The 26,205-nt window shown below is 42.6% G+C and overlaps 1 protein-coding gene across 3 annotated transcripts in view; it reads left to right on the top strand.

Moving 5' to 3' along the window:
• Positions 1–2,142: 2,142 nt before the first annotated feature.
• EMC2 (ER membrane protein complex subunit 2) overlaps positions 2,143–26,205 on the top strand; it is a 145,130-nt gene continuing 121,067 nt past the window's right edge. Inside the window, exon 1 of one of the 3 annotated variants that reach the window (XM_033933216.1) lies at positions 2,143–2,342. Coding sequence is in view for 1 of the 3 variants with exons in the window: in XM_033933214.1 (XP_033789105.1) it covers positions 20,730–20,769 (40 nt within the window). In the remaining 2 variants the exon portion in view is untranslated. Of the gene's footprint in view, positions 2,343–20,409; positions 20,770–20,956; positions 21,064–26,205 lie in introns of those variants that run through there. The other 2 variants (XM_033933214.1, XM_033933215.1) reach the window with 2 other exon arrangements.

The raw sequence follows: 26,205 nt of genomic DNA, 5'->3' as shown, positions 1-26,205 counted from the left end.
TGTACTGCTCAGTTCTCTATTATCTTAGTAAGAAGCTTGGGCCAGTTCAATTATCTACAATTGTTCTATTAATCAATAAGGATATAAGAGTTGCCATACTGGAATTGACCAAGCCCAGTATCCTGTTTCCAACAGTGGCCAATCCAGGTCAAAAGTACCTGAAAAGATCCCAAAATAATAAAACAGATTTTAGAAATGAGCAGTGGATTTTCCCATCCAAATAATGGCATATGGACTTTTCTTTTAGGAAATTATCCAAACCTTTTTAAACCTTGCTAAGCTAACTGCTTTTCCCACATTTTCTAGCAACAAATTCCAGAGTTTAATTACATGTTGAGTGAAGAAATATTTTTTCCAGTTTGTTTTTAAATCTACTACTTAGTTGCTTAATTGCATCTCCCTTTGTCCTAGTATTTTTGCAAAGAGTAAACAAGTGATTCACAACCCGTTCCACTCTAGTCAATATTTTTATAAACCTCTATTATATCTCTCCTGAGCCGTCTTTTCTCTAAGATGAAGAGCCTAATATTTTTATACCAATCATTTTAATGTTTCCCCTTTTGTGTTTTTCCTTTGTATTTCTTTTATTATACAAATGTATTTCTTAAACCCCTCTTTCCCAATGTAATGTAGTCTATATTACCCATTGTAAGTATTTAAAGTATGTATTGTATGTATTATATGCTATTCTATTAATTTTATTATGTACATCGCTTTGAATTTGATAAAGCGATTAATCAAGAAAATAATAAACTTTGAAACTTTGAAACTTTGAGCCTTAGCCTCATAGGCTTTCATCCTCGGGCTCATTTTTTTACTTCTCTTTCTTTCTCTACACAAATCCACCAAAACCTGTCATTTCTTTCTCTATAATATATCCAAAATCTGACCCTTTCTTTCTGAGCACACTACTAAAATCCTTATCACCTCTCACCTAGATTACTGCAACTTGCTTCTCACAGGTCTTCCATGTAACCATCTCTCTCCCCTTCAATCCATTTAAAATTCTGCTGTATGACTTATATTCCACTAGACACCCCCTCTCCTCAAGTCACTTGATTGGCTCCCTACCATTTCCACAAACAGTTCATACTCCTCTTATTGATGTACAAGTACATTCAATCTGCAGCTCCTCATTATCTCTCCTTACACTCCTTCTCGGGAATTCCGTTCATTGGACAAGTCTCTCTTATCTTTATCCTTCTTCTCTACTGCCAACTCCAGACGATGTTCCTCCTCTCTTACTGCACCATACGCCTGGAACAGACTGTCTGAGTCAGTATGTCAAACTCTGTTCCTGGCAGTATTCAAATCCAGGCTAAAAGCCCACTTTTTCTAGGTTTGCTTTTAACTTCTAACCACCTCTCACATGTAAAGTATCCATGCTTGAGAAACTCTATAACACCCTACTTGTCCTGTTTGATTAGACTGTAAGCAAGTTACAGTAGTATTCTGCATTAACTATTTGGCCCCTTGGAAGATAGTCGGTCATTACAACACCATCCTGATCCCAAAACACTGTGGCCATGACTTTTCCTGCTGATTTTTGGGTCTTGAATTTCCTTGGCCTTGGAGAACCTGAATGCTGCCAATGCATGGACTGTTGTTTTGTCTCAGGATCACAGTGCTGTAACCATGTTTCATCAACAGTAACTAGCTTGTTAAAAATGCTGCAAAATCAACTTGAAAATGCCTACTCAACATCGTTTCTCATCAGCATTCAAACATTTGGGCACCAACTTGGCTGACAATTTCTGCATACTGTCACAGGGCTGCGCCTGTTCCTAGGGAGGAAGCCTTGCCAAAAAAGGGAAATGGGGATAAAACCCTTGAAAGTATTCCTAAACCTGCTAAGAAGAGTCCCAAAGCAGCTCCTAGGAATACTTACAAGCCAAGTCTTCCAGCAATGAAACCTCCTAAAGCCCTGCCTAAAGCGGGCAACTCTGGTTTAGCTTTACCTAAGCCAGGTATAAAGAAACAAGTAGAAAGATTACATTTCCCAGCAGGCCTAGAGCCAGGGGACAGTAAAGAGCAGGGCTGGAATACAAGCGACTTCCAATCAGTCCCAAATTGGTTTAGACCAGGTGAGGAGCTCTGTGAGAGCAGGCTACTCCAACATACCTGCAGGGAAGATTAATCAGCTTCTTGCAGTGAGAGAAAAGGGAGTAACTTTCTCAAAGCAGGGGAGCCAGCTCCAGAAGCAGTGGGAGCAACAGCCTCAGAGTACACACCAGCTCCCAACCCAGCAAGCCAGAGCCATTCAGCTGGTTGCAAGTCACAGATTGTCAGCCCAAGGAATTAAGAAGCCACAGTCTACCTCCTGGCTACAAGACCAGGCAGAGGTGGGTGATATAGAAGTCACAGAGAGTGGTGAAACTGTGTTTGGGCAGGACATTGAGTTAGCTGATGAAGACTTTGCACATGATATAGAGGAAACAGAGCAGCCCATTATTGAAAGTATGGAAACAAGCTGATCTTTTCCTGTTATGGCAGATGGGAGAAAATGTGGAATGTGTACAACCTTAAGACAAGGCTGGAAAGTTTTTGTGTTTGAAGAAAGCTTTACATTAAGAACTAGTTTTTGTTTTTTTTTCTTTTGGAGACAGTAAACTGTGAACTGACTATTGTTTGTGTTCTAAATGCTGCCAGGATACCAGGTGATACAAACCTGAAAGGTTTTTGTTCTGATATTTTTGTTCAACAAAGTATTCTTAAGAAATTGCACCTCTGATTCTGAACTGGGTTGCTTTCCTTTATTCCAATACCAAGCTACCATTAGAACCTCGCATAACCGCTCGGCTGAGGTTTATGTGCTCCGGATAAGGCCACTTGCTGAGCCTAGCTTGGTCACGCCCGATCATAATACCCAGATGCTTGTGGATTATACACCCCACGTGTTCCCTGGATATCTGTAGTGTCTCAGCAATCGTTTTAGCTGATAACCTCCTATCTTGGACATGGCCAACAATTTCAGGAGCTAACGCCGTTTGAGACCTTTCAGGCCTTGCTGCATCTTCAGTCTTGAAATCTCCATGCTCAAAGTTTGCATACCACTTCTTCACTGTGGAATATGATGGGCATTTGCCACTCAGTGTTTGCACCATACATTCATGGATTTCCTTTGGAGTTTTCTTCTGCAGGAATAGGAACTTCATGACGGCTCAGAGTTCCACACTTGGAAAATTCCACACTTTGTTGACACGGTTCAATCAACGATCTGAAACAACATCAAAACATAGCATTATGATTCTGCAAATTGTCACTTTGCAAAATAAAATGACCACTCTTTTCAGCTAAAGTGGCAAAATAATGCTCAGAATTTAGGAAGTTGGTTGGGCTGAGAACTTTTCAGCACCCCCCTCATATGATTCAAGTTCCTCTTTCCAGTGGCATAGCAAGGAAGGTTGGCACCTGAGGCGGTGGTGCCTGGCTTAGCAATGCTGTGCACCCCCCCCCCCCCCGACACTTCCCTGTCAGTCGGTGCCCCTCTCCACTCTTCCTCGCTGTTTGGACAACCCCCGCATCACCTCTTCAAATGCTCGCCAGCATGAGTGCCATCTTCCGTCTGCTGCTTACGCCGGCCTTGGCTCCCTTCTGACATCACTTCCAGGTCATTGGGGAAGAGAGGTGCTAGCACTGGAACCCCATACGAAGGCAGCGCCTGAAACAGTCCATCCCCCTGCCCTCCCCCCTCTTATTACACCACTGCTTCTTTCCCACATGCATCACTTTACGCTTGTTCATATTAAACATCATCTGCTATTTTGATTCTCAGTCTCCCAGTGTTGCAAGATCCTCTTGCAATTTTTCACAATCCTTTTGCGATTTAACAACTTTGTGTCATCACCAAATTCGATTATAATTGAATATATCTTACTACTCTCATCTCTAGTTCACATTAGGAGTCCACTGCACAGGAAAACGATCTAGGTGTCATTGTAGAGGATACGTTAAAACTTTCAGCTCAATGTGTGGCGGCGGCTAAGAAAGCAAATGAAATGTTAGGAATTATCAGGAAAGGAATGAAAAACAAAGATGAAAATGTTATAATGTCCTTGTATCGATCTTTGGTTCAGCCACACCTCGAATACTTTATGCCAAGGGTGTCCAACCTTTTGGATTCACTCGGCCGCATTGACCGAAAAAAAATGTTTCTGGGGCCGCAGAAACTTTCAAACACTGCAGCAAGACACAGGAGGGAGCCGGCAAGATGGTAAATACCCGGGGGCAGCAGAGGAAAACACTGCGTCGCCCTCGACAGGGGCCACACAAATACTTCATGGGGCCGCAAGTTGGACACCCCTGCTTTATGCAATTCTGGTTGCCGTATCTCAAAAAGATATAGCAGAATTAGAAAAGATACAGAGAAGGGTGATGAAAATGATAAAAGGGATGGGACGACTTACCTATGAGGAAAGGCTAAAGCAGCTAGGGCTCTTCAGCTTGGAGAAGAGATGGCTCAGGGATGATACGATAGAGGTCTATAAAATACTTAATGGAGTGGAACGGGTAGATGTGAATCGCTTGTTCACTCTTTCCAAACACACTAGGACTAAGGCAGGGGTCTCAAAGTCCCTCCTTGAGGGCCACAATCCAGTCAGGTTTTCAGGATTTCCCCAATGAATATGCATGAGATCTATGTGCATGCACTGCTTTCAATGCATATTCATTGGGGAAATTCTGAAAACCCAATTGGATTGCGGCCCTCAAGGAGGGACTTTGAGATTCCTGGACTAAGGGCATGTGATGAAGCTACTAAATAACAGATTTAAAACAAACTGGAAAAAATATTTCTTCACACATGTAATTAAACTCTGGAATTTGTTGTCAGTGAATTTGGTGAAATTAGTTAACTTGTTGGGATTTAAAAAAAAAAAAAAAAAAAGGTCTGGATAATTTCCTATAAGAGAAGTCCATAGGCCATTATTGAGATGGCTTGGAGAAATCCACTTCTTATATCTCAATGGAGGAGAGTATACAGTGGAGTGCCGCTGGGGTCTTTACTGGGACCGGGGCTTTTTAACTTATTTATAAATGATCTGGATATTGGAACGATGAGTGAGGTAATTAAATCTGCAGATGACACTAAACTGTTCAAAGTTTTTAAAATGCATGCAGATTGTGAAAAATTGCAGGCAGACCTTAGGAAATTGGAAAACTGGGCGTCTCAGTGGCAGATGAAATTTAATGTGGACAAATGCAATGTGATGCACATTGGGAAGAATAACCCGAATCACAGTTACCAGATGCTAGAGTCCACCTTGGGGGTTAGCGTCCAAGAAAAGGATTTGGGAATCATCGTAGACAATATGATGAAACTTTCCACCCAGCGTGCGGCGGCAGCCAAAAAAGCAAACAGGATGCTAGGAATTATTTCAAAAGGGATGGTAAACAAGACTAAGAATGTTATAATGCCCCTGTATCGCTCCATGGTGCAACCTCATCTGGTGTATTGCATTCAATTCTGGTCTCCTTATCTTGAGAAAGATATAGCGGTGCTAGAAAAGGTTAAAAGAGGATGGAATTCCTCTTGTATGAGGAAATACTAAAAAAGTTAGGGCTCTTCAGCTTGGAAAAGAGATGGCCGAGGGAACATATGATTGAAGTCTACAAAATCCTGTGTGGAGTAGAACAGGTACAAGTGGATCAATTTTTCACTCCATCAAAAATTACAAAGACTAGGGAACACTCAAAGTTATAGGGAAACACTTTTAAAACCAATAGGAGGAAATATTTTTTTACTCGGAGAATAGTTAAGCTCTGGAATACATTGCCAGACATTGTGGTAAGAATGGATAACATAGCTGGTTTTAAGAAAGGTTTGAACAATTTCCTGTCCATAGTCTGTTATTGAGAAAGACGTGAGGGAAGCCACTGCTTGCCCTGGATCAATAGCATAGAATGTTGCTATGCCTTGGGTTTTGGCCAGATACTAGGGACCTGGATTGGCCACCATGAGAATAAGCTACTGGGCTTGATGGACCATTGGTCTGACCCTATAAGGCTATTTTACTACTTGGGATCTAGACTTGGGACCTAGGTTGGTCACTGTTGGAAACAATATACTGGGCTTGATGGACCTTTGGTTTGTCCTAGTATGGCAATTTTTACATCCTTATGGATTGGCCACTGTGAGAGCGGGCTACTGGGCTTGATGGACCATTGGTCTGACCCAGAAAGGCTTTTCTTATGTTCTAATATGAAATATCTCTTTTTTACATTTTACTTAGTTTGACAAAACCAAGGTTCTGACATGTGCCATGTTTATAAACAATATTGCTGAAGGGCTACTAGGTAAGATTTGCCTCTTTGCGGATGATACCAAAATCTACAATAGAGTAGCCATGAAGAAAGACCTAGTGAAGCTTGAAGAATGGTCTGAAATTTGGCAGCTAAAATTTAATGCTATGAAATGCAAGGTCATGCATTTGGGCTGCAAAAACCCAAAAGAATGGTACAGTTTAGGGATGAAGAATTTATGTGCACACAGAAGAATGGGTCTTGGGTGTGATTGTATGTGATGATCTTAAGGTGGCCAAACAGGTTGAAAAGGTGATGGCCAAAGCTAGAAGGATGCTTGGGTGCATAGGAAGAGGTATGGCAAGTAAGAAAAAGGAGGTATTGATGCCTCTGTTTAAGACTCTGGTGAGACCTTATTTCGAATATTGTATACAATTCTGGAGACCACATCTTCAAAAAGATATGAAAAGGATGGAGTCAGTCCAGAGGAAGGCTACTAAAATGGTGCATGGTTTTCATCAAAAGGCATGTGGGGACAGACTTAAAGATCTGAGGAAAGTCGGGAGAGGGGAGGTATGATAGAGATGTTTACATACCTACATGGCGTAAATGTGCATGAGTCGAGTCATTTGAAAGGAAGTTCTGGAATGAGAGGGCATAAGGTGAAGTTAAGAGGTGATCAGCTCAGGAGTAACCTAAGAAAATAATTTTTTACAAAAAGGGTGGTAGATGTGTGGAATAGTCTCCCGGAAGAAGTGGTGAAGACAGAGACTGAATTCAAGATAGCCTGGGATAGACACGTGGGATCTCATAGAGAGAGGAAGAGTTAATGGTTACTGCGGATGAGCAGACTGGATGGGCCATTTGGCCTTTATCAGCAATCATGTTTCTATCTATGTTTTGACACCTGCTACCTATTCAGGATTCACAAGCTTACAATTTCAGGGGATTTTACTGGGCTAAAATGTCTCCTCTCCCCAGCGTCTCCCATCACTTGTTCTTAGGTCTCTATATCAGTCACCATTTCTTGAATACTAACTTCTATATGGCAAATATTTCTGGGTAGACCTGACAGAACAGCCAATTCAGTTCCGACAACTGAGGCACTGGTCAAATTGCCTTTACCCACAATCCTAGACCCTCTCGGGAAGCTGTTCAGAGTCCACCCCCCACCCCTGTTGGCCCCAGCTGTCTTTGGGTCTTATTGATGGCTCAAGTCAAGAGTCTCCCTCCTCCACTGTGTAAGCAAGGAGTGCTACCAAAGTACAATGGTCATCACTCTAACCATCCGGTAATTGTATGTTGAGTGTGCAGAAGAGAGTTCACCAGTTTACCCTCAGTGACTCCTTTCTTCTTTTCTAATTAGTAATTATTCAACAATCAAAAAGGGGGGGGGGGAAGTGCACAGAGATGAGAACTTAGCTCAGGGCGTCCTATTAAGTCAGCGCCATCTTGTCTCTTCAGTGCAATTACTAGATGTTTCATTTCAACTGATCATGCTTGAGGAATATAGAATGTCAGTTTTTTTAATGTAACAACACAATAATGAGGCAGAAAAAGTCCAAAAAGGGTTCACAAAGGGAGCGCTCAGGAACCAAAACTGTGCACACCACGCAAGCCGCATGAAGGCTAACAAGATGATATCAAATATTAAGGGTCGCTCAGGTTCCACCTGTTATTCACTTAGTTAATTTATCTACCTTTGATTTGTGAATGCTTTCTATTTGATTTATTGCACGCCTCAGGGTGCTCAGTGATGGTGTGCGGGTGGGGGTATATTACCTCTACCTGAGTTATAAAGTATTGGAGCTAGTCTCCCCTTACTGTTTGCTCACACTGAGAGCACCCTTAATATTTGATATCATCTTGTTAGCCTTCACGCGGCTTGCGTGGTGTGCACAGTTTTGGTTCCTGAGCGCTCCCTTTGTGAACCCTTTTTGGACTTTTTCTGCCTCATTGTTGTGTTGAGTTCAGGTTGTGGCAGCATTTTTTGGAGTGTGTTTTGTTTTAGTTTTTTTAATGTAGCAGGACCTAAGTTTGGGCTATTAGATCTATGTCTGCTTTTAAAAAGATTTTAAAGACAACTCTGTTCCAACAGGCATTTGGGGTGAGTTTTACTGATAATTACGATAACAATGTATTTTAGCCCATGCTCTTTATTACCTTTGTTTAGGTAAAAAGTTGAAGGTGTGATATCTTGATAGTTATATATTTTATATTTTGTTTTTGCCAAGTTATGATATTTGTATTAAAATTGTTTTTATCAAAAATTATGCATGTAAAGTTGCAATCTGTTTAAAATATTTGAAATAATGCCGAATATATGATTTTTTTCAATAAACTGCACATGTGAGAAGAATAACTGTAAGAATGGATCACAGGAAAGCAAAACAAAATATTAGCCAAGAGAGACACTCAGCTGCTATAGAAAAACTAAGTATACACCATTATTTAATACCCTAGCCAAAAGGTATGCATTTTTAAATTTGAGCAAAAAATGTAAACACCCAAGTATCGTAATTCACTGAACTTCATTACACAGAGTTATTTTAGGGACTGTACAATTTTTAATCTTGTTTTTGTAAGCTCTAAAGACAATCTTATACACAAATTTCTCTGGGCCTGAGAAACCTTGCAATCAACTACTATGGGTTACGAATGATCTAACATATTTACCTGAGAGGAGGACTACTTGCCTAAATATTCTGAAGAACAATCATTTTCCTTTGTGAAAATCACTTTTCTGAGCACAACTTCTAGAGAGGACTTGCACAATACCTTTAACTTGGTCACTGCATTTTACAATGGGAGAGTCCTATAACAGGGCTGATTTATGCAAAATAGGCATAGTTAACAGGAGTTTGGCTCTGAATTGGGATAGGACTTTAGATTTGGTATTCAGAATTAAAAACATTGTATTTTCTGTGCGTATTTTGGCTCAAAGGACCTGATTCTCTAAAGGACACTGCTCTCGGTGGTCACCTAAGAAGTGGCCGCTGATCGCGTGTCAATCATACATTGGCGTCCTTTAGAGAATCACATCTTTTTTCTAACAGGCACCTTAAATGAAGGCCAGAATTTCACAGGCTTACATTTAAGACGTCTATCTCACACCTACAGAAACACATAGGGATGCTTACAGATGCCCAAGGCCACTTCTGGTGGAAACTGGCCTGTTCTCTTACTCCTTAGTCCCCAGGTGCCCCTCCCAGATCCAATCAGTGTGTTTAATTTGGGGAAGCTCTCTAGCTTTCTACCCCTGTTCTCTTACTCCTTACTCCCCAGGTGCCTGTAGCAGCTTAATCAAGCTTCAGGCTTGACAGAGCCTGTTTGTAGCTTCCTCCCTGAAGCCACAATACACCTCACTGTTCTTGTCTTATTCCAGTTGCAAACAAAAAGAAAAGAAAACCTGCTTATCCAGTGCTAATTAAACTGCTTCATGTCAATGTCTTGGGGTGAAGCTAAGCTCCTTATCCCCTTGAAAGAAAAAAAAAAATTATTGTATTCCTATAGTGAGGTCCCAGTCTTTGGAGTACATGGATCAGCTTCTTTGAAGCAGAAGTTTACATCCCACCATTGCCACAATAAGTAAGATACCAAGTGGATTTTAAGCCTGTGCACTCACAGAAAGACAAAGCAACTTTTTATTGGTTCATAGATCTGAGACTTATTACTTCACAGGCTCAGGATTGCAGAATAATCTCCTAGCTCAAGATGTCAGTTTCATCCAATAACCTTTGTCTTTATCTTGATGGTTTACCAAGTCCAAAATACTCTTGAGGTCAAAGTTTGCCACCTTACAAACACCAGCTACAACAATTCATTCAGCATGAAATATTGGCTTATCTTAGCCAAGCAGATAGCAACCATCTCACCTTGAGTCTGGCTTACAACTCCATTCTTTCTCAGGGCTTTTCCTCAGCCCACAGCTAGAGAAGGTTTCTCCCTCTGGAGCACTTTCCTCTCAAGACCTCTCTTGGGGAGGTCTCTTTCTCTGGAACCTCTCTGACTCCACTCTAGGGCACATTAAATCCTTGCTGCTTGAGTCCCACTCTCTGACTCAGCAGGATTATTCCACCTCCCCTAAGATGGCTTATTCTTAAACGATCACCCTCTGCTGTCCAGTGGTATAAGCGTAGTGTCAGTGAGGGAGTATCCCTCACTACCTCACAGGTATATTACTCCATAGTGAAATCATACTTTGAATATTGTGTACAGTTCTGGTCACTGTATCTTATAAATGAAATAGCTGAATTAGAAAAAGTACAGAGAAGGATAAAGAACATGACAAAGGGGAATAGACAACATCTCTACAAGGAAAGGCTAAAGAGGTTAGGATTTTTAATCTTAGATAAGAGACAGCTGAAGAGAGACATGATAGGAGTCTATAAAATAATGAGTCTGAACAATGCTAGAGGAAAGTCGTCTGGTGACAAAGAACATACTCTTTGATGTGTGTGTAAAGTGTCATGCTACTTGTGCTTGTACTGTGTTTTAAGCTGCCTTAAATAAAGGTTGTTTTTTTTTGTTTTTTTTTTTAAAAGAGTTATCTAGAATGGGTAGACATGAATCTTTTGTTTACTCTTTTCAAAATTACAAGGAGTAGAGGGCACACAATGAAGTAACTAAGTACTAAATTTAAAATAATTGGAGAAAAACAATATTTTTCACTCAATGTATAATTAAACTCTGAAACTCTTTGCTAGAGAATGTGGAAAAAGCTAGTAGCATAGAATGTTTGGACAAGTTCTTGGAAGAAATTCCATAAACCATTATTAAGGTAGACTTGAGGAAGTTCACTGCTTATTCCTGGGATAAAGAGCATGAAAATTACATACTGTTTTGGGATCGTGCCAGGTACTTGTAACCTGGAGTGGCCATTGCTGAAATCAGGATTCTGGGCTTGATGGACTTTTGGTCTGTTCCAGTACGACAATGTTTATTAAGTTAATTTATTAAAAGGAAAAATGGAGAAGTGAACATTGAAATGGAACACACAGGTTGTTAGATATTGGTATATAGCGCAGCTTGCCTACTATGCAGACGTGGAAGTTTTGGGGCCAAGAAAGGAAATGTGCCAGCTCACAAAACACTTGATGAAATACGTAATGGTAAATTTGTCCATACATCAAAGATGGACACAGTTGCATCAGAGGAATGTCTATTTGTAAATGTGGCAATGGTGAAAATTTTGAGTGTAACTGAAAGTAGTACTCATCAATTACAGGACTAACATATATTGTTTGCACTGCTAGATATCTGATTTTGCCAATATTTAATTTGCTAATGCTGTCTTCAACGACTAGAAACATGCCAGTAATACAATTTTACCACATGAGCAGTTTGCAAATCATATTTATGCAGTGATAGATGCAGCCAAGTATGCATGAATGAAAGACTAAACAATCATGCTATTCGGTATCCAATTGCAAAAGTGACAAACTACTTGTAAAATGCAATAAAGTATATGATTAGGTTGACAATATTTCTTACAGGCAGAAGGTTGGCTTTCAGAAGTAATGATCAAATAATTACTGCATGCAACAGTAATTATTTTGGCCTGCTTGAATTAATTGCTGAGCACAATTTTTTTTTGGCATGGCACATTCAAGCTAAAGCTAACAAAATCAAGGGACATGACAGCTTTTTGTCAAGTATGTGAAAAGGTCTTATTTGGATCATGTGCAAAATTCTTTTAGTATGATTAATAGCATTAAAACATCAAAATAGTATTGAATATCTGTGGAGTAATATGAAGATAATGCTTCTACTGATGAACTCATTGCCATTTTTTAACACTGAAGGAAGTCAGCTTGTAGAACCATTTCTAATTTTTTCTTAAATCAACAGAGCAGCAGACAACCTCCCCAATCCCCCAACCCCCCAAAATTTTGACATTTCTTGAAGGTGTTGGGCTTGACATACCAGCATGTCACAGCAATAGCTATTGAAAAGTCACTCACTCTTTTAGTAATAGATATTCTTCAGAGTGAAATAATAAAGTAGTCACTTCCAAAACATATATCACTCACTTATAGTAATAGTCTTCTTTCACTGCTTGCTTCTTAATTCATATCAATTCTTCCCAAAATTATTCCATTGCTTTAATAATTCTTCTTGCTGTAATCTCAGCGGCTACACCTGGGTTTCATATTTCATGTAAAACCCGGTTATACCGTAGCTAGCCTCCTCCTCGCTATGACATTACAAGTTTATTGTTTATTAAAAGCTTCTATACAGCTACTAATGATTGGATAGTCAATTCAGAGCAGTTTACATTAGCTTCTCTAAAGGTGCTATGACACAAGAGTAATGGTGTTACTATACCTGAGGTACAGTGTTCTATAATTATGCTTCAATACCTGCGCTTCAGTAGAAGTGATCAGTTTCTCATGTATTATATATTACATTACAATACATGAGATTCAGTAATGGTGTTACCCTACATGAGCTATGATTTATGAGCTTTTATAATGGTGTTATAATATATGAGCTTCGGTAATGATGTTACAATACATGAGCTTTGGTAATGGTGCTATAATACTTGAGCTACGATGTAAGAGCTTTTATAATGGTGTTATGATACACGAGGTTTCAATAATGGTGTTACAATACATGGCTATAATATATGAGCTTTAGTACAGAGTTAGGTTGTTTCTGTGACAGTTATCCATACTTGAGCTTCAGAAGTGTTCTATTGTTGGTTTTGGTGCATTTACATATCCTTTATGAGTGGATAGTATCTATACACTATCTTCACCCCATATGTGTGTATTTTAGATTGCTATATTTACCCTATATCTACATCAGGGGTGTCCAACCTTTTGGCTTCCTTGGGCCGCATTAGCCAAAAAAAAATTTTCTGGGGCCGCGCAAACGCTGCAGCAAGACAGAGGAGGGAGCCGGCAAGACGGTAAACACTTGGAGGCAGCAGAGAAAAACACTGCATCGCCCTCGACCGGGGCAGCACAAAATACTTCACAGGGCCGCAGGTTGGACACCACTGATCTACATGTATCCTACCTATATATACCATAATACATTCCTTTTATGTATATACATTATACTTCAATTATCTGTGTTTTATTTATCATAAACTTTGCATTTGTGAATTTTTCTGTGTTCATCCTGTCTTATTCCAAGTGGGGATTTGGCCATTATTTCCTCCTTGTTGCTACAACCCCCTTAGTGTTTATTAGTAAAGTGGTCTATGAAAAGAACATATGAATAGCCTTACTGGGTCAGACCAATGGTCCATCAAGTCCAGTAACTCATTCTCACAGTGGCCAATCCAGGCTACTAGTTCCTGGCCAAAACCCAAGGAGTAGCAATATTCCATGCTACCAATCCAGGGCAAGCAGTGGCTTCCCCCATGTCTTTCTCAATAGCAGACTATGGACTTTTTCTCCAGGAAATTGTCCAAACGGTTTTTTTTAAATCCAGGACCAGCAAGGAGCCGATCTATACCTGAAAACAGGAAAGAGGCCAATGTAACACCAATATTTTAAAAAGTTGATCACATACAGGGTGAGGTAATAAAACAATAACCCCCAAGAGGTTTTTTCATGTTTTCTCAGCAGCCGCATGCGATTTCATGTGAAATTTATAGCTTTATTTGTTATTACTATCTATGTTTATGTATCAAGCGATTATCTTTAAATATGGTAAAGATACAGACTTTTTACTGTGACCACTCAGCAATTTTTGCATGTTCAAAAATGTTTGCGTTGTAAAACTATTATTGGGGGAGGGGGGAACCCCAAACAGAGTAATAGCTTACTCTTAACAACATCACAGTGATAAAGACTTTTGTCTGGGGAGCAATGTTGGAGGTCAGTCACAAGCTCTATCCAAAGCCACAAACTATCACTGAACAGAGGGAACAGCCTGCTACAAGGAGTCGGTCCAGAGGAAGGCTACTAAAATGGTGAGTGATCTTCGTCATAGGACATATGGGGACAGACTTAAAAATCTCAATATGCATACTTTAGAGGAAAGGCGGGAGAGGGGCGATATGACAAAGACATTTATGTTGAATCAATTTTTATTAGTATCAAATAACACAGAACAGACCAATAGGTCAGAACCACAGTAACAATGGAAAACAGCAGAAACAAAATAGGAGATCCAACAATCCCACCCACACCCCCCCCCCCCCCAAACCCCCTAGTCTGAAACGAGAAAAAAGTGAGTGCAGTAGGCTTGGACTCAGATAGCCCACTGCCCAAGACAATAAGGAACCCCAACACAGAAAGAAAGAAGGAAGAGAGCAAAGAAGGAGAAAAAAGAAAGAGAAAGAAGCATACCTGGCGCCCCTCAAGGATGGAACACAAGCCCAGGTCTCCGAAAAAGTCACAAGGAATTTAGAATGTCACTTCTAGCCCGTGGTGAGAGTGAAAAAAGGTAAGAATCCCAGATCCGAAGAAAGAGTCGCCTCCGTCGTAAGCTATGAGACGCATCTTTACACTCCAGCAGCAGCAGAGCATGCAAACGGTTCCTCCATTCCCAAAAGGATGGAGAAAGTTCCCCAATCCAGACAGAGAGAATTACTTTCTTCCCCAAGACCCCCACCCGTCTCATAAACTGCCGCTGACCCGAATCAGACAAGCGGAAGGCCTCATACTTATCCAGCAAGAGACCAGCGGCAGAAAAAGGTAATGTAGTACCAAAGACGCTCTCCACATATGTTACAACCTGCCGCCAAAAACGTTTGATTTTCACACAAGACCAGAAGGCATGGATAAACGAATGGGGTTGCTGGAGGCACTTTGGGCATAAAGGAGAGTCCGTGTAACCCGAATAATATAACTGACTTTTCGTAAAATAGCCCCGATGAAGAACCCGAAACTGACACTCCCGTAGATCTGCATTAACGGAAACTCCCGGGAGTCGTGCAATCAAGGAAGGGAGATCCAAAGCGTCTCGTGCTATCCCCAGATCCTGGCACCAACGGGCGTGTAGGACAGCTCGATCAGCCGGACCCAATAATCGATGGAGATCCTTATACAGACCCGAAACTGTAAACCCATCCTCCAAATAGGGATCCAGCAGCGCCGCAAATTTGTTCTCAATAGGAAAAACCAAAGCGGCTCGGGGGAGGGATCGAACATAATGATGAAGTTGCCGAAACGCAAGGAAGTCTCCCACAGAGAAAACACCCGACCGGACCAAAGCATCCCAGGACATTAAAGAACCATCTGCCTGAAGAACATGGGTAAGTAACGTGAAGTCCCGGGATGCCAATTTACGAAAACTAGCAGTCTCCATGCCCGGGCTGAATTGCAGATTCCCCTGAATAGGTAAGTATCTAGTAGTCGAGGGAGTACCCTTCCAGGAGTCCAACACATAAGACCATATGACACGCAGCGAGTGCAACAACAAACTCCCCCGAAGAGCCCCCGGCAAGGCAGAACGGGGCGCGTGCACCAAAGACAAAATATGCCAAGGTGCGAAAAATTCTTTCTCATAACATTTTGGAGTAAAATCCCGACAAAGACATTTAAATACCTACGTGGCATAAATGCACATGAGTCGAGTCTCATTTGAAAGGAAGCTCTGGAATGAGAGAGCATAGGATGAAGTTAAGAGATGATAGGCTTAGGAGTATTCTAAGGAAATATATATATTTTTTTACAGAAAGGGTGGAACAGTCTCCTGGAAGAGGTGGTGGAGACTGTGAACCTGCTGGTACCAGGCTTTGAGGTTGGCTACCGGACAGGGTTCAATAAACACAGTTCTCGCCATGCCTTCAAAAAAGGTTGAAAGTCCTGCTGGGTTTTATAATCAATGTGACAAAATAACATCATGAAAATAAAGTGTTGTCACCAAAATGATTTCAACTTTAATTCTAATTACAGCTTCAAATAGCAAAGCTGCCACAGTTCAAACTTCAAACTCAAACAAAACATGAACAGAAAATAGGGCCTTGACAATATACCGCCCACACCTTTCTTCCAGGTAAGTGTTCATCAGACTTGATACAGCTCTATCTTATAGTCCCAACCCATTCAAAGAGAAAAATAAGGGCTAAAAAAAAACTTGCAGTCTTATCCCAGAGCTCAATAAAGTTCATAAGCCCTAGTAACACACACTGAATACGCCTGGCTTTGAACTTAACAAGTTGGTGGGGGAGGGGAGTAGCTGAATCCACAATATAATGCTTTGCCAAACTGGCCCCACGATCCCAACCACGAAAAGATCTTCTGTGGATTCACCCCACTACTACCCCTCTATCACATTCAGCGGCAGAGTCTCATACAAGCAGGAAAATGCAAAAATAAAGCTTCATTCAAAGTCCCAAAAATAAGGCGCTGTTTCCAGCAGTGAGCCAAGCAATGCTCACACGGCCAGCACTAGTCCAATCTTTGCAGACACAAAAAGGATTCAAAAACAACAGTAAGGAAACCAAACTTAGCTTTCATCCATGTAAACTTCTAAAGGATCCATAGAAGTGTCCATGTCCTCTGAAGTGCTGGCTGGCTGGTTCACCTCAGGGAGAGCAGCCACATCCAACATCTCCACCTCATTACCCTGCTTGCATTCAGGAGCACTGGCCTCGGTGACTCCTTCCTCTGCTGGCTCAGGACTGACTGTCTTACACTTCCTAAGCTCTGCTTCTATAGCTCGGAGTTGGCCACGCCCTAACCTGTGTGGGGGAAGGGCAAACTGCTGCTTTTGCTGAGCTTTTTCTTGTGACTTAATTAGCCTCAGCAGCTGTATGCTCCCAGAGTTAGGAGCCCGTCTCTTAGGCTGTTCCTTCCTCAAGGTTACTTCAGGTTTCCCAAGGCTGTTCTCCCAGTGTTCCTCCTCCCCCCAGAGTTCCTGCTCTTGGGCATTCATTCTGAACTCAGAGCCTGACTGCCTGTCTGTGTTAGAGCTGCTACATTGATCAGCCCTTTTCAGTTTTAGACCTGAGTTCTGAGGAGTTCTATCGGGAACACGCTTAGCTCTAAGGCTTGGGTTGTGACAAGACAGAGACTGTGTCTGAATTCAAGAAGGCATGGGATAGGCACTTGGGATCTCTTAGAGGAAGAGTTAATGGTTACTGCGGATGAGTAGACTAGATGTGCCCTTTGGCCTTTATCTGCCATCAATTTTCTGTTTCTATGACAAAACTCTAAAGAATTTGCCAAAGGAACTAAAGGCCTGTTAAAGCTGGTATAACCACTGAGAATTCACAGTGACTGCAAGATTCTGACACATTGTATCATTTGAATGATGTTATTTTACTGTGTTTTAGCTCAAACATTTTTAGTGTGCAAAAATCAGTTAGTAGTAATACTAACATGTCAGTACCATCAACATGGCTTAAGATACACACACTTTACAAAGCCATGCAGCAAAATCCCTAAAGCCCTTTACATCTCTATGGGCTTTGGTGCAGTTACCATAGAGGTAGCCACTAGTTCGGCTTTGTAAAAGGTGTGTGTTTGAGGGGAGGGGGGCGGTGTAAGTATGTAAAAATTCTTGTTGAAATTCAAAGCGGTTGCTTTAAACAGCAGAAACCCCCCCCAAAAAAAACTTAGGGATTTAACGCGCATAATACCGCACGTTAAACCACCTGCCGCGCTAGCTGCTAACGCCTACATTGAGCAGGCATTAGTTTTTTAGCCAGCTGCAGGGGTTAGCGCTTGATGAAATGTCCGACGCGCTAACCCCGCTAGCGCGGCTTGATAAAAGGAGCCCGTAGAGTTTTTTTTTTAATCACCCTGTAGAGAAAGAAACAGTCAACATGAATTTAACCAAGGGAAGTCTTGTCTCACCAGTTTGCTACGTTTGAAGGTATGAATAAATAAGTTAACAAAGGTGAGCCAGTTGATGTACTGCATCTAGATTTTTGGAAAGCTTTTGACAAAGTCATTCATGAGAAACTCCTGAGAAAATTTTTAAAAAGTCATGGGATAGGAGGCAATGTTCTGTTGTAGCTTGGAAATTTGTTAAAATATAGAAAGGAGATTGTGGAGCGCCATATGATCTGTGCAAAGACCGGTGGTTTTTTTTTAACATTGGTGGCAGTGGGAACGATGAATGAGCTAATCAGATTTCCAGATAACAAGACTGGAAGACTGAGCATCTAACTGGCAGATAAAATTTAATACACTTCCCCCTCTGTATTCATGGTTTCGTTAACCGCGGTTTTGGTTATGTGCGTTTTTTTGTTCACAGGCTCTGTCCCCAAATTTATGTCACAGGAAATCGCTACACTTGCACGTCAGGTTATTCGCAGTTTTGTGTCTTTTATTAGGGGCTCTTTTTTTTTTAAAGAGAAAAACCGCGAATAACATTAGAAAAGTTATTCACAGTTTTTCTGTATTCGCTGCCATGCTGTTCCCCTATCACTTCAAATGCGGAGGGGGAAGTGTATGGCCAAGGGCAAAATGATGCACATAGGAAAGAATAACCCAAAGCATAGCTGCTCAGTGTGTGGATGTGGTCAGCAAAGCAAAACGAATGCGAGGAATAATGAGGAAGGGACGGAAATAGTGTATGGAGTGGACAAGTAGCCTAATAGTGAGACCAGGGGTGTAGTAAGAGGGGGTCAGTACGCCCTGGGCTCTGCTTTAATGGAGGTGCCAGCACCCCTTTTCCTCTCCACCTCCTGCTCCTTCCCACTTCTCCCCCCCTCCCCCACCGCGCGCACACCTTCACTTCCCTTCCACCATACCTCTAGCTCTTCCCCGGCACGAGCGGCAACTCAAACCTGCTGCTTGCACCAGCATCGGCTTTTCCGCCGACATCCCTTCTGGGTCCCGTGCCCAGGAAGAGACATCAAAGGGAGAGCCGACATCAATGCAGGAAGCAAGTTGGTGATGCTGCTTGTGCCGGGAAAGTTTAAAGAGGTATAGGGAAAGGGAAGGGGTACCATCACCCTGGGCATCCCTCACCCTGGCTACACCACTGAGTGAGACCAGGCTGCTGAGAACCTGGTTCAATCACACTGAAGCTTGAAGTTTAATGTAGAGAAATGTAAAGTCTTGCACGTAGGAAACAGAAACCCGAGGTACAGCTACACGATGGGAGGGCTGTCATTGAGTGAGAGTACCCAAGAAAGGGACTTGGGGGTAATGGTAGACAAGACAATGAAGCCGTCGGCACAGTGCGCAGAGGCCTCTAAGAAGGCGAATAGAATGCTAGGTACTATCAAGAAAGGTATTACAATCAGAATGAAAGAAGTTATTCTGCCGTTGTATCGGGCGATGGTGCGCCCGCATCTGGAGTACTGCGTCCCAATATTGGTCGCCGTACCTAAAGAAGGATATGGCGATACTCGAGAGGGTTCAGAAGACAGCGACACGCTTGATAAAAGGTATGGAAAACCTTTCATATGCTGAAAGATTGGAGAAACTGGGGCTCTTTTCCCTGGAGAAGAGGAGACTTGGGATATGATAGAGACTTAAAAGATCATGAAGGGCATAGAGAAAGTGGAGAGGGACAGATTCTTCAAACTTTCGATAAATACATGAACGAGAGGGCATTCGGAAAAATTAAGAGGGGACAGATTCAGAACCAATGCTAGGAAGTTCTTCTTCACCCAGAAGGTGGTGGACACCTGGAATGCGCTTCCAGAGGGCATGATAGGACAAAGTATGGTTTTGGGGGTTCAAGAAGGGATTGGATGATTTCCTGAAGGAAAAGGAGATAGAAGGGTATAGATAGAGGATTACTATACAGATCCTGGACCTGATGGGCCGCAGCGTGAATGGACTGCTGGGTATGATGGACCTCTGGTCTGACCCAGCAGAGGCATTACTTATGTTCTTATGTCTTGGCAATTTACTTAATTCTCCATCTTTCTTCTCCCACTCCTCCGGGGCAGCACATACAGTACTGTACTTATCTTTCTTGCCCCCCCCCCCCCCCAGATCCAGCACACCTCCCTCACCCACCCATCTAAAAACAATCACGGGGAGCCTCATGCTCTCTTAAAAAAAAAAAAAAAAGGCAAACTTCGTTTCGTGAACTAATCTCTTTTCTGCCTTTAGAAGTCTTTTACTTCTATAATAACTTTTTCTTTCCTTGATCACGAAACTACCGCAAAGCATTTGCCACCGCACAGGCAACAGCTGAGCGGCTCCGCTCTAGAGTCGCTCCCAGGACGCTTCACTCCTCTGAGGTTTTTCCTCTTCGAAGCTGCGCATGCGCTGAAGACGCAGAGCAGATGCAATTCTGTTACGGCGTCATCGTGCAAGCGCCCCATAGCTGACGTCAGAGACACACGCATTCTTCCTAGCAGAAGCTCCACTAGCCCGGGACTCCCTGTCGCTGACTGCCATACAACCTCCTCGCGGCATCTTAGCCCTTTTGTGTGTGTTAACCGCATCAGGTTGCATAAATACTGCTGGCAAAAAGACGCCAAAATACGAATTTATGTAACGTTTATCTTCTACCGCAACCCCAAGAAACCAACACACTGCTGACGTCAGTGCATCTGAAAATTCGGCTTCAAGGTGGGACGGAAACTATAATCACGTGACCAAGGCAGGCCGAAAATGGCGAAGGTCTCGGAGCTTTATGATGTGACCTGGGAAGGTAAATGCCTCTGTCTGTCTGGGAATGGCGTGGCAGCATCAACTAAATTCTAGTTGGCACCTCCGTTTTATTAGCAGCTTTTACTCGTCACTGGTTCCTCGCCCCCTGTTTCCTGCGATGTGTGTACTGTTTCTTTTCTACAGTAAGCGCGCGCATGGTGATGACACTAGAGGGGCGGGGCAAGTAAGAGTGATTAAAACCAGTCTTACTTGCCGGAAGCTTCACTTCTGATGCTCAAAAGGGTTCTCAGGGGTATAGGTAGTAGCCTCCAACAACATTAGAAGGAAATCTCTGGTATTTAAATGAGCACTGCTTGAAATGCTGAAAAGGGAAGGGAATGCCCCACCTGCAATTTTTAAGGCAGGTCTAGAACTGCTGGTAGCTGTTGTGCATGTGTTGTATGAGTTTATGTCCTATACCTAACGTATGTTGGGGGTTTACTAAATAGGGGTCGAAGTTTTTACTGCGGGCCGGCAAGGTAAATGCTCCAACGCTCATAGAATTCTTTTGAGTATCGGAGTATTTATCTTGCTGGCCTACATAGAAACTTTTACTACCATTAAGTAAAAGGAGCCTATAGTTGCAGGACATACACTTGCACAACACATGCACAATAGCAGGTAAAACAAAAAAACAACAAGCTGCAGCTGAGCCAGTAGCCCTGCCATCTTTGTCAGTTCATCTGATCAGGCAGAACTTGCCAGAGTTGCCAGCTGAGCCAGCATGGGGAGAGCAGAGCGATGATGAGCTGAGGGAGATAGGCAGGCAGGCCATTTTTTGGCCCCAAAATCTCAAGTTTATATTCTAGTACAAAAGGCATGAGTCTTGAAGTAGTGGGTTATTCACCTTTACTTGTGAGTTTGTGTAGAAGGTGTCACTTAAGTTTTTCTGCTCTTCCTCCTCTGACACTGCTGTGTGCCCCTCAATTTCTCCTATGCTGTATTTGAAGGTGTCTTTCTGATCTGCTCTGTTTATTATTATTATTTATTAATTTTCTGAGACTTTTCGGTGCTATAGAGATATCCAGGTTACCTGGTCAGCTTGGCCTGGGTGGAAACACAGACTTTTGGTGTCTGAGGTCTGTAGCTTTGAGGGACACCCTGTTACAGGCACCTACCTAACCAGTCAGCCAGCTTGGGGACCATTCCTCTTGTAGTGGAGCTCGCTCCTGGTGAATACTGGAGCTTGAGCACAGGTTGTTTGGCACCTGTATCGGTCCCTGGAACTTTATCGTGTGCCGGCTGAATTCCCCCCACCTTGAAGAGGAGCTGTGGGGGGTCTCGGTTTTAGGCTCTGACTGTCAGTCTGAAGAAACAAGCATCTGATGGATTTTTGTATGTGTGTCTGAGGTAGTAAATCTTCACCATCATTCAACTTCTGATTAAGCTAAAACAGGCAGAACAACGGACTTCCAGTGTAGCGCCAGGAGAGTAAAAAAATAAGTTTATCATATAAGAACACAAAGATCTTTGTGGTCTGATGCAATAAATTGTCTCTCCTGGTGCTACATTAGAAGTCCATTGTTCATCTTCACTTCTTATAATGACTGTTTGTTTTTCTTTGTGGGTTCCTCCTTGGTGGACTTTTTTTGTATCTGATCTAAGCTGAAGCAGGCACAGCAGCACATTGAATACTGGCCATTGTAGCCTATGGGACACATCGGTGGGGAGGTCTTTCATTGCAGTTTTGGGTGTTTCTGGGGTTTGGATTTAGGTTCTTCCACCTCCAAAACCCCCTTTCCCATATTTTTTTGCACTTTTATTTAGTTGTCCTGGGCTGTTTTTTGGCATCAAAACCCTTGGATTTTCAATCCACTTTTAAAAAGTATCTTATTTTCCTCAGAAACACCTCGATTTTGATTAAAATCAATAGATAATAGATTCTTTAGGCTGTTTTACTCCTGTTTCTGCGTTGGATAGTTGTCTGAGGAGTGTCCTTGTTCCATGTGCTTTGTAGCATGTGAGGGGCTAGGTGCACTGAACATAGCCCCCTCTGTTCCCTCTAGGGCAGTGGAGTTGCAAATGGCTCAGGTTTGGGGGAAAACCCCATTCCTGGAACCCTCAGACAGTGACTCGGCATCATCTATGAAGCGCAGGAGTATGGAATTTTTCTGGACCCATAAGGAAACAAGGGGAGCCCTGGAGGTTAACTCAGATTTTCCTGTTCCATGATTTACCCCCAATTTTGTCAGACTTATGTTTGAACCCTATATGGGCTATCAGGGCTCATCTCTCCCACTGGGGTCTCGTCAGCTAGCTTGCACAAGGATTTTCTAGGTCCAATCGTAGATAGACTGGGATGACTGGGTTCTGAGTCAATCCCCTTACTCCCTCAAGAGAATTCCTTATTTTTGGAGGATGCTGGTTCTCAGGTCAGAAGTCCTTGATGCCACTGGACTAGGGGGAGGACCCAGCAGTGCGCCATATTTAAGCCAGTGGCTTTACTGGAGGTCATCACTGAGTCTTTGTGGTTCTTGAAGCTGGTGCCCCCGCAGACCTCCATTACTCAACATTCTGTTATGAGCAGTTCCGAGTCCCAGACCATTTTCTTTCCTTCGCATCTGGGCATTACTATGATGCTTATGGAGCACTGGGAGTTTCCAGAAGGTCCTTTGTAGATTGCCAGGACAATGGCTAAGTTGTATCCCCTGGCTCCAGATTTTTGGGAGCTGTTAGTCCTCAGTACAAATGAAACTGAACGAGTCCAAAACGAAACTACTCTGGCTTGGTCCAAAATTAGAACAGCTGCCTATCCTCTTCTCACTGCCTTCTGGTGCCACACTTCAGCTTGAGTTCTCAAGCAAAGTTCTAGGCATCATTATCGACTCTTCTCTTTCCTTCAATGATCATCTCAACTCCTTGGTAAAATCATGCTTTTTTAACCTCCGCATGCTGAGGAAAGTGAGATCCTGCTTCCGCCAACAACATTTTGCCGTCCTTGTTCAATCTATCATCCTCTCCAGACTAGATTACTGTAATTCCATCTACCTAAGTCTAACTAAAAAAAGTCTTCAAAGACTTCAGCTAATTCAGAACACCGTGGCCAAGTTGATCTTCGCAAAAAGCAAATTTGATCATGTTTCCCCCACTTTTGTCCAAACTTCACTGGCTTCCAGTAATTTCCAGAGTTCATTTTAAATGCACCTGCCTAGCTTTTAAGATCCTACACGGTATCCTCCCTCCCCTAATTCCACTATCTTGGAACTCCTCAAGTCCTGATACCACCAGGTCCACCCAAAAAACTATCCTTCCCCTCGCTAAAAGGTATCCTCTATGCGGGAAAATTGGGGAAATCTCTCTTCTTCAGAATCACAGGGCTTTGGAATAAACTTACTGCCCCACTACGGAATCTGGGCTCCTTCCAACTATTCCGAAAGCACCTGAAAACTAGGCTATTCACAAAACTGTAATGCTCTCTTCCCCCCCTATACTCAACCTCCAACCCCATTATGCTGTTCCTTCCTATATTAAGTTCTTGTAAACCATGCCAAACTCTATAATTAAGGAGAGGATGCGGTATATAAACTTAGGGTTTAATTTAGAATCCTTGGTTACGCAGATTATTAAATGCACCTCTCTGCATAGTGAAGGTGGGATGATTATAAAGGATGCAGAGTTCTGCAGGATAGATTTGGTCCTAAAACAACAATTTAAGACTTTGGCACTGGGGCTGAATGCAGCAGCTTTCTTTATAGCGTGCCTGCCATACTATCCTGTGTCATACTCCTACAAAAGAGGAGGGCACCTACCCCCAGTTGCTGGTTTTGGGGTGGATTATATAGCAGATACTCTCTGTGATATGTTCAGGGTTATGAGCAAAGTCTCAGCCTTCTCCATTTCCCCTCATCAGATGCTCTGGATTAGACAATGGGCTGGAGATTCTACATCCAACTAACGGAGTTTAGCGATATATAAGAAATAAATTACAATTACAATTACAATCCAAGGCTACTTTGAATAGACTACCTTTCAAGGGTCGCATGCTCTTTGGTAAGGGTTTAGATGATCATAGGCAGATGATCTGCCATACTGGCCATAAGTCTTTGACAGACAGTAGACCACGTGCCTCTTGAAGGGCCGGCCAGAGCCGGATTAAAGGATAGGCCCAGTAGACACGTGCCTAGGGTCTGAAATGGTCAGGGGGGCCCGCCGGTGCAGTGCATTAGGGCCGTTTGGATCCTGGCATTTCTCCCCACCCTCGCTGGATTTGCTTGCAGCAGTGTTGCGTTTGTGGGCCCCCACCGGCACAGACGAACCCCCACTGACCCTCCCACCGCGAGACGACTGACACCTCCCGGCTCCAGCAGCGTCGGCAGCCACAGCACTCTAAACAGGCTGCTTCGCGGCCTTCTACTGCCAGTGATTTCCTCTGTCATGTCATCATTGACGCGGCAGAGGGAATCACGGGCGGTAGAAGGCTGTGAAGCAGCGTATTTAGAGTTCTGTGACTGCTGACGCTGCTGGAGCCAGGAGGTTTGTCGGTCGTCTCACAGTGGGAGGGTCAGATGGGAGGGAGAGATGGAAGGGTCAGTGGGGTTCGGCTGCACAGTAGCGATAGTGGCGGAGGGGGGATGGAAAGATGTTGCTCAAGGGTTCTACTTCATGGGGGGAGGGATAGAAAAATGCAGGGTTCTGCACGGGGGGATGGGGAATGGAAATGGAAAGATGCTGCTCAAGGGTTCTACTGCACAGGGGGATGGGAGGGATGGATAGAAAAATGCTGGGCTCTACTGCGGGGGGGGGAATGGGAGAGAGGGATAGAAAAATGCTGTGCAAAGGTTCTGTGAGTTCACAGTGGGGGGGAAGAAAGATGCTGCTCGAGTTCTGCTTCAGGGGGGATGGGAGGGATAAGTTCAAGTTCAAGTTTATTTGATAAATCGCCTATATAAAAAATATTCTAAGCGATGCACAATTTAGAACAACTTATGGGGGTACAAACAATCTTAAAACAATTTTAACAAAGTTTAAAAACAGTTTAAAAGACAAACGAAATCAAAACAAATAAGGTTTCTTCATAAATATACTTTAGAGACAAACAGGATACACAAGGGGGAAAGGGAGAAAGTTACAATTATCTTAGTCTAGTAAAAAATATAAAAGGGCTAAAAACACAAAAAGGAGGGGGGAAGAAAAAAAAAATTTGGTTTGAAAAAATGATCATGGCCTTGGATGATTAGTTAGAAAACGCATCATTATATAGAAAAGTTTTTTAAAAGTGATAAGATCTTTTTTCTTTTCTAATAAAGAGAGGCAAGGCGTTCCAAGTTTGGGGAGCTAAAACAGAAAACATTTCATTTCTCCTTGTACCCACTATTTTTAAAGACGGGACTGATAATAGATCTTGGGATGATGATCGGAGAGCTCGAGACGAATGATAAGGAATAATCATTCTAGTTACGAACTGTGGTTCGTTAAATAGCAGTACTTTGAAAACTAA

The sequence above is a fragment of the Geotrypetes seraphini genome, chromosome 2, assembly GCF_902459505.1.
Source record: "Geotrypetes seraphini chromosome 2, aGeoSer1.1, whole genome shotgun sequence".
NCBI lineage: Eukaryota > Metazoa > Chordata > Amphibia > Gymnophiona > Dermophiidae > Geotrypetes > Geotrypetes seraphini.
This window is presented reverse-complemented; position numbering and strand designations above follow the sequence as displayed.